Source organism: Ovis aries, chromosome 17, assembly GCF_016772045.2.
Source record: "Ovis aries strain OAR_USU_Benz2616 breed Rambouillet chromosome 17, ARS-UI_Ramb_v3.0, whole genome shotgun sequence".
NCBI lineage: Eukaryota > Metazoa > Chordata > Mammalia > Artiodactyla > Bovidae > Ovis > Ovis aries.
Window position 1 is genome coordinate 53,557,117 of NC_056070.1, and position 13,732 is coordinate 53,570,848.

Sequence of the window (13,732 nt, forward strand, 5' to 3'; positions counted from 1 at the left end):
GTGAGAGAGGGAGAGGCCTTAGGACCTTCTATTCCTGGGAGGGAGTACCCACAAACTTCAGGGGGACTCACATGGCCACAGAACAGGAAGGGCAGAAGGAAGGTGAGGCCTCGCCACATCCAGGACTGAAATCCTTCTGTGGAGAGGAAGGAGGGAGTGAAGGGCCTGGGTGAGGTGGCCTGGCCCTGCCAGTCACTCTGCGATCAGGAGGGTTCACCTCCTCCAGGTGGGTGCGTGCTCACTTGGAAAATAACCCAGGGAACAGGCGGAATACCTGCCACCAGGCCTGGTGGCCCTCACGCCTCACGTCCCTGTGACCCAAGTGGGCTGACCACTCTTACAGGACACTGACATGCCAGCACTGGGTTTTTCATAATTTGCACAGAGTTTTACATTTCGTAACTGGCTTTGGCATGCTTCATTTCAACTGAGTCTTGACAAAATAGGGCCTACTGTGCAGAGTAATTCGATGGAAATGACTGCTTCAAAAAACAGAAGATTTTTATTAACAACACTTTCCCCTGAAAGTTTAAAGGAAGAGTCTCTGAGTTTTCCTGATGCAGCACCCACCCCAATGAGTTAAACACATAAATTGCACAAGTGTAAAAACACTAGACTAGACTAACATTATGCATGTCATCAAACACAGGAAAAAGAAATTGAAATCTAAAAAGGATAAGCTACAGGTGCTTAGCCTCCAGGGCCTAGCACACAGCTGGCCTTGCATTTGTCAACTGCAATGAAATCCACCAAGAATTACAAAAAGCAATTAGAATGAGGCCAGCAAGCCCTGGATTTGCATGTGGCAGGTCCTGTCAGGTTCTTACCGGCACCTGGTCCCAGTGATGGATGCAGGGCAAAGTCTGGGGAAACAGAGAGGGTCAGTGCTTGTCAGCCCGCTGATCAGGCCGGGCTACTCACCCACAGTGAGGTCCAGGTGATTCCTCTCCCCCAGGGCCCGCAGTCGGTAGAGGCAGCCTCTCTGGTAATAATATTGCAGGAACTGGACACAGCCTGTAGGGGGAGCACAGCGCCCAGCTCAGGGACTAGGGGGCCCAGCAACACCTCCGCGGCAGGCCGGCAGGTCGCACTGCCCAGAGACCAGGGGCGCCTGGGTACAGCCTCCTCCCACCCGCAACACACACTGCACCGTAGCACACCACACCGCACCACACACACACACACACACCCACACACACGTCTGAACCCAAAACACAAGGAGGCAGAATTCTGTGTGTCGACATGGAAAAATACCATCATAACTGTTAAAAGAATAGAAACTAGGTTATAAAAAAAAAGCTGTGTAGAAGAATCCTATGTTTATAGACTATACGTAATACAGTATTATAGGTGTGTATATGTGTTTATGAATGAAAATATTTTCCAACATATTTTCCTTTCAAATATTTTTCCAACATATATCTATTAACACCCTAAGGACAGAATTATACATAATTTTCCTTCTTGGCTTATATTTGTACATAGGGTTTTATTTAAAAATTAACGAAATTTTTTTTTGAATAGGTAAGATGTATTCAGCATAAAATTCAAGGGGAACAAACAGGTACTTGGTGAAAAGTAAAACTCCCTGTCTTTAACCATCCAATCTCTGTTCCTCAGAGGTAACCCCTCATTGTGTACAAATCTGGAGCTATTCTTAAATAAGAAAAAGAACATAAATGTCCATTTTAAGGGAAACAGAGTTGATGCTTCCAACACCACCCAGTTCCTGAAGAGCACAACTGGTCAGATTCTGAACCAGGGAAGAAAAAGGTAGCAACTGGAGCTTCAGGGGATGGACATTTCTCTCCAGGGGCTGGGGGCTGGACGGCAAGATGGAGCTGATGGACTGGTGGGGAGAGATGGCGGACAGCTCCTTCTGGATTTCTGGGACCCTTCCCTGCCCGACCAGGGACCTCCCCCAGTCCTTTCACTCCTTTCACACAAGAAAAACACAACCTCCACTCTTCACACAACCTCCACCAGTGAAAGCCACACCGTGCCCCTCCGCAGAATCTGAGCAAGAGACACTCACTCTGAAAAATGGAGAACGCTAAAAACTGATTGCGAAACTTCTGATAAATTAGTCCGTTAGGCCTGCAGAGAAGTGGAGGAAAAGCAAAGATGAAGCCCCAGTCTGAAATCATTTGTTCATCCCCATCCTATCTCTGTTCCAACCAAAAGAGAGAGAGAGAGAGAAGATTTTAAACCCAATTTCTACCTTATCACCATGTCCCTGGGGCTGGACCAGGTAATTTCCATCATTGCTTTAATACATTCTAGAACCAAGGGAGCTGGGGTAGGCATCTTGAAGACCAAATGCCCCCCCATTCCTCCTCCCTCCATCAATCACAGTCTTGTCCCTGTGCTTGTTCTGTCCAGACTTGCTCCCTGTCACTGCAGTCAGCGGCCCTTGGAAAAGTCCCCAGTTGGCTTGGGGTGGCCCTGCAGCCCCTTCCTAAGCTCACACTTTTACTTCTCGGCCCAAAAGTCAGCCCCCAAATCCCCTGAATCTTGGGCCTGCCACCAGTCCCCATCCACCGCCTCCGTGCGGAGTGTGAGCAGAGGTCCTGGGCTCAAGCAGGAGACACTCACCAGGTCAGCATCACTCCAGACAGGAACGTGGACACGTAGTGGTGAGACACCCACCAGCCTTTAATTCTTGAGAGAAGAGAAGGAAAAGAGCTCAGGAGGGGAAAGAAAGGCAAGCTTCCCAGCCTGTATTGAGGGAGAAGAGTGATCCGCATCCCAGAGACAGCTTCTTGGAGCAAGAAATGAACCCAAGCTGGGACTTTTGCTCTCTGTCCTGAGATATACAATCACACAGAGACCCAGAGAGGCACTCGGGCCCCAGCAGCTTCCCACTACCCTCAGAACACCTCCCTAACCTCCCCAGCACTCCAAGACCCGCCTCTCTGCCCCTCCTCACCCCCACTCTCAGGAGCTCCAGGTAGCCTTCTCTTTGAACCCGCCAAGCCCATGGCTTCCTCAGGGCCTGTGACGGGCTGAATGATGTTCCCCTCAAATTCCTATGTTGAAGACCTCTAACCCCAGTACCTTAAAATGTGGCTATATTTGGAGAGAGGACTTTTAAAGAGACAATTAAGGTTAAATTAGGTCATAAGGGTGGGGCCCTAATGCGATAGGCTTGGTGTCCTAAGAAGCAGAGGAAGAGACTGGAGCGAAGGGCGTGCACACAGACAAAAGGCCCTGTGAGGGTGCAGTGGCCATCTGCAAGCCAGGCGCGGTCTCAGGGGAAACCTGCCAGCACCCTGATCTTGAACTTCTAGCCTCCAGAACCGAGACAATACATTTCTGTTGTTTAGGTCCCCTAGTTTGTGATATTTTATCATGGCAGCCTGAGCAGACTAACGGGGTCTTCAAACTTGCCATTCTCTCTGCTCCGAGATCTTGGCTGGCCTGGCTCCTGGTCCAAATTCAAGTTTGTGGACCAACTGTCACCTCCTCCAAGAGGCCTTCCCTGACCCCCTTATCTGCAACAGTTAGACAGCCCCGCTCTGGATCACGTTACCCTGCTTCATTTTCTTCACAGTGCTCATCACTATCTAAAATTATTATTCTTTCCTCATTTGTTTCTGAAGCCCCTTCCCCACTCAAAAGAGCAGAGATACTGTCTGTTCATCTGTATCGTGACACCTGGCTTAGAGCAGGTGCTCAACGAGCATGCTGAATAAACACAGAACACTCGCACACGTTTACACAGAGCTGCAGCTATCTATGTTAACCCACACAGACACAGAGGAACAACAGACTGTACTCAAAGTGCCTTGTTCCATCCCAGACACAGCTGCTCTCTGGGGGCCCCAGGCCCTAGGCTCATCTGCTCCTCTGTCTACAGCAGGCCCTCGCCCAGCCCTGGACTTCACTCATCCAGTCCACAAGCTGCCGGAACCCCGCGGTTAGAATCCAGCTCTGGGACCTCCCTAGTGGTCCGATGGCCGATTCCTCGCTCCCAAAGCCGGGGGCTCCTGTTGGATCCTTGGTCGGGAAACCAGATCCCACGTGGTGCAGCTAAGAGTTTGCCTGCTGCAACTAAAGATGCCCCATGGCAAAACGAAGACTGAAGATCCCACCCAGGGCAGCCAAATAAATAAGAAGAACCCAGCGCTCCCCTGGCTCAGGGCTATCACTCCAAAGAGGGGCAGGGAGCCTGGCTGTCACCCCCTCTCCAGTGTGACAGGCAGTCTTTATTCTTCAAGGTCCCAGAGTGTGTCTCAGGCCTCTGCTGGCCTCCCCAGGCCTCCTCCAAGAGCTCAGTGATCAGAACATGAGGAGGCAGGAATCTGCTTTGCCAAATGCACCCTGGGATACCAGGGACTGGGACACAGGAAGCATCCATGTGGGAGAAGCAGTTAACCTTCGTCTTTCCAGAACACTCTCTCGGGAGACAACTGGAGTGGGGGCCAAGGGGGGAGATGGGCTCCAAATGGAGGCACCTGAGGATCTGCTGGTTTGGGGGATGAGCTGATGGATTAGATGTTTTTCTTTCTTTCTTTAAATTGTTTTGGGCCGAGCCATGCAGCATGTGGGACCTTAGTTCCCCGACCAGGGATCAAATCCCTGTTCCCCTACATTGCATGCTCAGAGTCTTAACCACTGGACCCCAAGGAAGTCCCCCCTTTTAAAATTTATGTATTTATTCTGCTGCATCAGACCCTAGCTGTGGCATGTGGAATCTACTTCCCTGACCAGGACTGAACCTGGGCCTCCTGCATTGGGAGTATGGCGTCTTTGTCAGGGAAGTTCCAAGAAGTCCCTTTTATTAAATTTAAAAAAAATTTTTTTTTTAATTTAGACTATAACTAAAATCATCCTGCGACTTGCTTCCTTGTCTTGACTCCGGCCTGTATCTACAGACCTGCCACCGACTTCTTAAGCGTGGCATGACATTTCAGGATGTGTCTGCTCTGCTGCAGTCTACTCAGCCACCCCTGAGCCGTCACTGTCACCCTTCATGTTGCCATACATCCCGTGGAAGTCCCCTGTGTCATGACGCCGTTTCTCCATGGCGGCTACCAGGAAGTAAGCATGCAGGATGGCTGGCTCAGAGGGCACGTGTGTGGCTATTTCTCAAATTACCTTCCAAAACAGCAATTCCCAATTTACACACCCATGGGCAGTAGAGAGTATCGAGTTCCCCAAACCCTCACCAACACGGAATCCCTAATTTTAAAATTTCTCCCAATCTTCTTATGTGAAAATTGGTGTGTCATTGAGGTTTTCGTTTGCACTGTCCTAATAAGTGGATTTGAGTTGTCTTAAAACCGTCCAGCCTGGACATAAACATTGTAAGGGTAGGGACAGCATCTTACTCCTCTCTTCTCTTCTCAGCCCTTCAATGACTGTGCGTGTGCTTAGTCACTTGGTCCTGTCTGACTCTCTGCAACCCCATGAACTGTAGCCCACCAGGCTCCTCTGTCCATGGGATTTCCCAGGCAAGAGTACTGGAGTGGGTTGCCAATTCCTTCTCCAGGGGGTCTTTCCAACCCAGGGACTGAACCCGCATCTCTTGTGTGTCCTGCACTGGCAGGCAGGTTCTTTACCACTAAGCCATCTGGGAAGCCCTTCAATAGTTCTGGGAAGGAAGGAAGGAAGGGAAGGAGAAAGGAAGGGAGAGAAAGAAAGAAAGAAGAAAATAAATGAAAGAGACTTCCCTGGCAGCCTAGGGGTTAAGACTCCACACTTTCAATGCAGGGACTGCGGGTTTAATCCCTGGTCAGGAACTAAGATCCCACGTGCCACACGATACAGCCACAAAAAATGTCTGGTCATAAATTAGGTGTTTGGGCAACAGCCTGTGGATGCTTGAGTGGTTATGAGGAGAAACAAGGTTTTAGGAGGCTTTTTATTCCTAGCACTAACAGCACCTGGTAAACAGTAGGTACTCAATAAATGCCGAAATGAAAAAAGTGATGTCCAGGAAGTGCAGCTAGTATAGATGCCACCAGGACAGACTGGACGGGAGGCTAATGCAGGTGCCAAGTGAGTTCACGGGACAGGATGGGACATCTGTCCACTTCCTGATTCCCAATCTCCCTTCCCCGTGTCCCTGCCCTGCCTGTGAAGGTCTCTGAGGAACCTTGGTTTCTGACCAAAAAAATAACTGGCCCCATCCTTAGACCTTCATCTTGAAGAGCAACCAACAAGTCTCTGCAAGCCCTTGGAGGCCTGGCAAGCCCCCGTTCTCTGTCCTACCTGCCAAAGGTGCCCAGAGAAATACTCGCTCCCTGTCCAGGAAGGGCTGGAGCCTGACACAGGCTCTCAGCAGCAAGCCTGGCTGAGCAGCAGCTTCTAATTTCACAGTTCACTGTGCCCACAGCCCAGCGCTGACAAGACGCCACCAATAAACACAGCTCAGTGGCACTGGGAGAGGCTAAAAATGTCCTCTTTCCCAGCGTGCATTCGCCAGCCCCTCTGTCCATCTGCATACCCCAGGGCTCTGGACTGGTGCTCCGCACGTATGAGAGAGAGAGAGAGTGAGTGAGTGAGTGAGTGAGTGAGTGTGTGTGTGAGTGTGTGTGTGTGTGTGTGTGTGCGCGCGCGCGTGTTTATATAACAGTTTTATTGTGCTGCTGTCAGACACCATACAATTCACCCATTTAAAGTATACAAGTCAGTATACTCACAGAGTTGTGCAAACATGACCATAGTCAGTTTTAGGACATTTGTATCGCTCCAGAAAGAGACCTTCACCCTTCAGCAGTCCATCTCTAGGGTCCGTTTTGCCCCAGAAACGAAGCCTGCAGGAGCTTATGGCCTTTTAAATGAGCAGACAGTAGGTACGCCAGGAAGGCCGGCCCATTGCATAGCCTGAATGTAGTATGAACAGCATGTTCTGGTATCAGGGGATTGTGCCTGGAGAGCTCACTTCAGGACACCTCAGCATAAGATCCAGGCACCAGTCACTAGTCATCCCCCGGCACTCTCTGCCTTTGAGCTTTGGGTCATCTGGGCAGCTCAGGGAATGGCCTCTACACCAAGGCTCCCTCTCTCCTCTGCCACCCCACCCCTCTGTATCTTAGGAAAGGCCCTTACAAAAGCCCATTCGTTATGGGCACTGGTGGGCTGGCTTGCCAGAAAAGGCAACGTGATTTCTGATTCATTATTCATTCTCTCCCGGAACTACTGCAGAGGACATCTGCTGTTTTGTCTGTCTGTTAATCACTCCCTGTTCTGCTTCTCCCCTTTGTCTTTCCTTGGGGGAACTACCTCACCCCCAATCAGTCTGGGTGGTGGAGCTAAGATAACTGGGCACACGACCCAGAGTTAGCCAATGGAGACGCTAAATCACTCCAGCACAGTGACTGGTTCAGGGATGAGCATGTGACCTGAGCCTGGCCAATTAGAAGTCTGTCTCAAGTACTGCCCCTGGACCAGTAGAGGAAAGATGCTCTTTCTTCTGGGATTGCTGATCCCTGTGGGGTGCTGGCCTGGGCTGCTGGGAGCCAGGGCAGGAGGTAGCAGGAAAGGAAAAAGGGAGGAGGAGGAGGAGGCCGGTTAAATTAACGTTGTTTGAGCACTCTGGACCTCCGTGAACTATTTATATGCTCCAATAAATACCCTTTCATGTTTACTCCTATGAGGTGGTTTTCCATCATTTGCAAAATCTGGAAGGGAAGTTGACTTACTTATGGCTCTAATTGAGCTAAGGAGCTACATCTCACATGGGAAACACCAGACACAAACCATGGGCGGCTCCATCCCATGATGCCGGCGTTCCCCTACACACCCACCTCTCAAAGCCTGCTCCCCCCCTACACACCCCTAATTCAGGTCTTGGATGCAACTGGAAACAGGATAAAAGAGGTTCAATCAGACCAAAACTGGGCAGCAAGCCTCCAGGAAGTCTATCTGGCTCAAGTTCAGCTGTCTCTCCAACACCAAGACGACCCCAATGAACTTCCGTCACTACAGAGCTTGGGTTCAGTTCATTTCTACACAGACTCTGGGGCATTCACTGGGTACTCACTGTGAGCTCCAGAGCTGGCTGTGGGACACTTCGGAGAAAGGCAGCCTTCGTCCCAAACTGGACCCCTGCCTCCTCCTCACTGTGTATTCTTGAACTGGTTTCTTACCTATTCCCTAATAAGGGCCAAGTGTGAGGGGAAACCTCACAGGCATCTCCTGTGCCCACCCTCAGGAGAAAAATCAGCTCTGAGAAGGAGTGGGGGAGGATGGAGGCTAACTATTCAACAGATGTTGAGGACGAATCACAAGTTTTAATCACCCAACTTTGGTCCACCTGCCAGGCCTCCCTCTCCCACAAGTTGACCACAACTCCCGTAGTCATTCCAGAAAATAAGACATCCGTGCAGGCCCATCCCACTCATCCCACAGTCCCCACCACCAGCACATCCAGATCTGTGCCAAAGGCCAGACTGGGGAGGCAGGCCCGGGGGAGTGTGGTTCCTGAAGCATACTTGCCATGAATGGTCTTGAGTGCTCCCAAAAGGCTCCACGTGGGAGCTATCTTGGAGTCCCTACTCAGTGTCTGGTACTTAGAAGTTGCTCAATAAAAGTGTAATGCGGACTTCCTGGTGGTCCAGTGGTTAGGACTCCGCACTTCCACTGCAGGGGCCCAGGTTTGATCCCTGGTCAAGGAACTAAGATCCTGCATGCTTTGTGGCACAGCAAAATAAAATAAAATGTAAAATACATAAAATAAATGTGTAATAAATGGCAGGTCGGGGACAGATTGGACCACACACAAAGCTTTGCATTACCAGCTCAGTGACAGCCCTTCCTGTTGTCCCATCAGAGCACAAGCCCTAGGGAGGCCCCAGAGAAGGCCCCACTAAGGTATCAGGCAAGTGAGGTGGCTCTGGAATCCTACTGCCCCCTTTAGTCCTCCTCCCTGTTTTCTGGGTGTGCTCCACACTTATAGGGACCTCGACTCACGTGTTCCCTTCTCTCAGGTAACCCCCCACCCACAGTTTGTCATACAAGAAAAAAGGGACAAGAGTAACTCTTATTCAAGTGTTAGTGACTGTTAAAGATGTAGCATGCCCCCAAACATTCTTAATATGAGTTCATCAGGAAGAGGAAACTCCCAACACCAAGCCCAGGGGAGCATGAAGGGAATTAGTAACAAGAAAGCTTGGCCCATTGCCCTGGGCCCATTTCCCCACTATGTACTACCCTGGGTCCCCTCCAACCATGCCCCAAAGCGGGAAAATACAATCACTAAAATTAAGGAAAACTACAAATGTTATTGATTTGGTAGGATTTTCGACTTCAGTGTTTCCCAAAGCATGGGGCATGTACCACCAAGTTTTAGATGGTATCTGAGTGTAACACTAGATGATACTGAATCACATGGTGAGAAGTCATCAGGCCTGTTCTTTCCATTCTCCTGATTAAGTCAGGGAGACAATACCAGGATATCTTTAATATACAAAATCCCCTGCTCTTGGGCTTCCCAGGTGGCTCAGATGGTAAAGAATCTGCCTGCAATGCAGGAGTCCCAGGTTCAATCCCTGGATTGGGAAGATTCCCTGGAGAAGGGAATGGCAACCCACTCCGGTATTCTTGCCTGGAGAACGCCATGACAGAGGAGTCTGGTGGGCTGTAGTCCATGGGGTCACAAAGAGTTGGACACGACTGAGCAATTAACACATACATACATACATAGAGATCTGCTCATCTCCCTTTTATCACATGTACACACACGTACGAGAGATAGCAAGCCTCAGGCTCAGAGCCTTCAGGAAGCAGGAATCATTGACTTCAATGAATTAGACAATGAAAATGAAATTCTATTTTTACACTATTTCCTCTTTCCTGCAATTGATGCTGGTTTTCCACATATGGTGGTAAAATAAGTTTCCTTTAAAATAAATTCACATTTAATTAAAAATTAAAACAAAAAGATGGTGGATTTAAATTGTGAAAAAACTATCATCCAGGTAATGCTGGACATGGTAAAGGATGAGTGCAGTTTGAGAAACACTGATCTTTTCTAAAGGGCTACATGCTACAGGGCTGCATACCTAAGAACAGCTGTTTCCCCTGGTCCTTACCTCTCAGCTCTATGTTCAGGGTAAGGCCTGGCGGGGCAGGGATATGCCATGAGTGACCACTGGCAGAGAAGTGAGAAGGTAGCAAATTATTCGGGGGTTTGGCAAACACCCCAATCTTAAATACACAGCTCCTGGCCATTCCTTACCAGCCTCCAGGAAGAAGGAAGTGAGGAGGGTCGAGAGGTTGTTACTTTTTGTTTCAGGGAAAACAGGGCCAAGAATGGTATGCAGGGGTTCAAATGGACACCCTCAAAAGGCATCAGACCCATGGGAAATGGGTCCTACAAGTGGCAAGTCGTGGGTCTTAATTCAGTCCTGATACTCTAATCTCTCTGTCTGGGACCTTCCACTTTTCTCACCAGAGTCCATTCAAGCTTCTGGTGACAGTAGCCTCACTTTCCTCCGAGGAACCATTCCTCTCCTGACACTCAGCTTTGCGGTGCTGGTTGACAGCCCTGGGGGTGGGCACAAGGCTCCAACCAGCCAATCACAGCACTGCGACTGGCTCAGAGATAATCAGTGAGTGCCAACAGGACCCAAGGAGACTCCAGGGAGACAGGAATGTGCCTTATTTTGCTGGGAATGCTAGAAATGAAGATGTGAGCCTGGAGCTGCTGGGTGCTCCTCCCTGGAACCCAAGACAAAAAGAACACAGTCGAAGGTATGGTTGAGAGATAGAAACTGGGTCCTGATGACACCGTCTGAATGCCTGGATTAAGCCTTCCCTGAACTCAGCGCTAATGGACCCATTCCTTGATGTGAGAAAATAAATTTCCTATTGTGCTAAACTCATTTATTTGAGTTAGGGTTTCTTGTAAGCAAGAGGCTGACCATTGCACGTGAAGCTGCAGCAGCAGACACTGTTTTCCTCCTCCCTGGTTCTCAACAGTCATGAATACCCCCACCCCACACGGAGGAAGGGGGTGCAAGGCGAGGGTGAAAGCTCTCACCTCCACGACAGATTTCCCTCTGGCTCCCCCGCACCACCCCGCAAAGCTGGGTCCCCTGTTACCTCGAGCCGTTGCTGATAAGAATGCTCTCCCGAATTGTCAGGGTGCAGTAATACCATACGAGCAGGAAGTTAAAGACTTCATCTGTCACCCTGGCATAGAGAAACAGCCCCGGGGAGGGGTACAGACATGAGAAACCAGGGACAGCTGTGCCCCCGCCCCACCTCCACCCCCGGCACATGCAAAGCTGAACAGCAGACCAGGACAAGAAAGTCCCCAAAGAAGGGATGGCATTTGAGTAGGGCCTTGAAGTTCAATACATGGAAATGTGCCTTCCTGAGTGTTGGTAATAACTAAATTTGGCTGTGGAAATGGATAATTGTATCTATTATGCTCACTTACATTGTTCCATTTTTTATTTTGTAGACAATTATAGCGTGAATGCTACAGGTTGCAATACTCTGTGAGAGTCAAGCCTCCCTTAACTGACAGCAGTTGGAGGATAAATACCACCCACTCCCTCACCCCTGAGGGGGAATAACTGAGGCCTGTCCTTTGCTGTCCCCTATTCCCCAGCAGCACTGAACTCCAGGTGCCCACAGGATAACCCTACTTGTCTCACTTCCATTCCCCTACCAGTGTTTACTGGGATCTTGAATAAATTATTGGCACTCACATGCTTTTCTTGGGGGATTTCTTCTGGGGAAACCCAAACAAAGACAGTATTATTTCCCATTTCTGAAATTCAAAGACGCTTGCTCCTTGGAAGAAAAGCTATGACAAACCTAGACTGTATTAAAAAGCAGAGATGTCACTTTGCCAACAAAGGTCCGTCTAGTCAAAGCTATGGTTTTTCCAGTAGTCATGCTCAGATGTGAGAGTTGGACCATAAAGAAGGCTGAGTGCTGAAGAATTGATGCTTTCGAATTTTGGTGCTGGTTAAGACTCTTGAGAGTCCCTTGAGACCAAACCACTCACTCCTAAAGGAAACCAACCCTGAATATTCATTGGAAGGATTGATGCTGAAGCTCCAATACTTTGGCCACCTGATGTGAAGAGCTGACTCACTGGAAAACATTCTGATGCTGGGAAAGACTGAGGGCAAGAGGAAAAGGGGGTGTCAGAGGATGAGATGGTTGGATGGCATCACTGACGCAATAGACATGAGTTTGAGCAAATTCCAGGAGATAGTAAAGGACAAGGAAGCCTGGTGTGCTGTAGTCCACAGGGTCTCAAAGGACTGGACACGACTTAGCGACTGAACAACAACTTCCCATTTTACAGATGAGCAAACTGAGGTTCAGAGATGTGCTGCCCATCCAGCTCCCCACCCTTGCCCTTTTCTAAGCCATTGAAGGTATAGTCAGCTAAACAGTGTTCCCCCCTGCTCAAATTCTAATCCACCTAGAACCTCAGAATATGACTTGATTTGGAAACAGGGTCTTTGTAAATATAATTAGTGAAGATGAGGAGATAATGGGTTAGGGTGGACCCTAAACCCACAGACTGCGTCCCTCTAAGAAGACCAGGAGAGAGATATAGGGCCGCAGGGCAGATGGCCATATAATGACAGACTAGAGTGAAACAGCCTTAAGCCAAGGGAATGCCAAGGATGGCCAGCCACTACCAGCGGATGCGAGAGGCAAGGAAGGCTCCTCCTCTAGTCTTTAGAGTGAGTGTAGTCCTGCCAACCATGATTCCAACCTTGATTTCAGATTTATGGCATCCACAACTATGAGAAAATACACTTCTATTGTTCTAAGCCACCCAGCTTGTGGTGCCTTGTTACGACAGCCCCAGGAAATGAATACAAAAAGGGATGGGAGACAGGGTGATGCCAGGCCCTCAGGGGGCCTGAGCACTCAACCGCACACCACAGGTTTGTCCTCTGAGGGCCCCAGAAGTCCGAGCACCAGGAAATCTGGTTGCACGTCAAGAACTTCTGCCCCCTTTCTGGGGGCACGTGAGTGGGCGTGACTGACATGAGCAGCCTCTGCCCTCCAGGGAAGCGGCCCCGGCCCAAGGCAGCAGGTAGGCACGAGCTCAGGGCCTGAAAGAACCTTTGTTTGGACACTCAAGTGGGCAGCCCAGCAACTGGACTCCCAGCCAAGTGCCTGCCAGGAAATAAACTCTTGACACGTGGGCCAAATGCCCAAGCCACACTTGGCTGCCTCCCCTCAGGGCAGGAAACCCAGGGCCAGGGCAGGGGGAAACAAAACCCCCTGGGGGATCGTGGCTTCGGCTCACTGACGGCTTCAGCTCACCTCCCTTGTCCCATGCAAATGGAGCAGCTGACCCTCTCGACCATGCCACTGGGTGCCAGGCGCTGGGCACAGCCACGTGCAGTGTTAATGCACTCAACTGTCACTACAACCCAGTGAGGCAGGGTCTGGTGTCACCCTCATTTTACAGAGAGGGAGACTGAGGCACCCAGAGGCAACCTGCCCATCTGACAGCCAGTAGGTCTCGAAGGCAGGATTCAAACCCAGGAATCTGTGGTCTCTCTCTCTCTTTCCTCCCTTCCTCTTTTTTTGCTCCCCATCCTACCCCCTACCACCTCTATTTTTGTAACTGAGATACAATTCACATACCATACAATTCACCCTTTTCAAGGACGCAAGTCAGTGTGTTTTCAGTATATTCACCAAGTGACGCATCCATCATCTCTATCTAATTCCAGAACATTCTCACCTGTGGCCCTTAGCAGTCACTCCCTATTTGCCTCCCCACCACCCCCTGGCA

At 49.8% G+C, this 13,732-nt stretch overlaps 1 protein-coding gene and 1 non-coding gene across 2 annotated transcripts in view; one reads left to right on the plus strand and one right to left on the minus strand.

Annotated features, from left to right (window-relative positions):
- TMEM120B (transmembrane protein 120B) overlaps positions 1-13,732 on the minus strand; it is a 45,063-nt gene that overhangs the window by 4,471 nt on the left and 26,860 nt on the right. The window contains exons 6-10 of the mRNA XM_012097770.4: positions 11,053-11,142; positions 2,596-2,661; positions 2,036-2,097; positions 922-1,014; positions 72-136 (exon numbers count right to left, since the gene is read on the minus strand). Coding sequence (XP_011953160.2) covers positions 72-136; positions 922-1,014; positions 2,036-2,097; positions 2,596-2,661; positions 11,053-11,142 — 376 coding nt within the window. The remainder of the gene's footprint in view (positions 1-71; positions 137-921; positions 1,015-2,035; positions 2,098-2,595; positions 2,662-11,052; positions 11,143-13,732) is intronic.
- Positions 8,553-8,624, plus strand: TRNAG-UCC (transfer RNA glycine (anticodon UCC)). The gene has a single exon. It is a non-coding gene; the product is annotated as a tRNA-Gly (tRNA).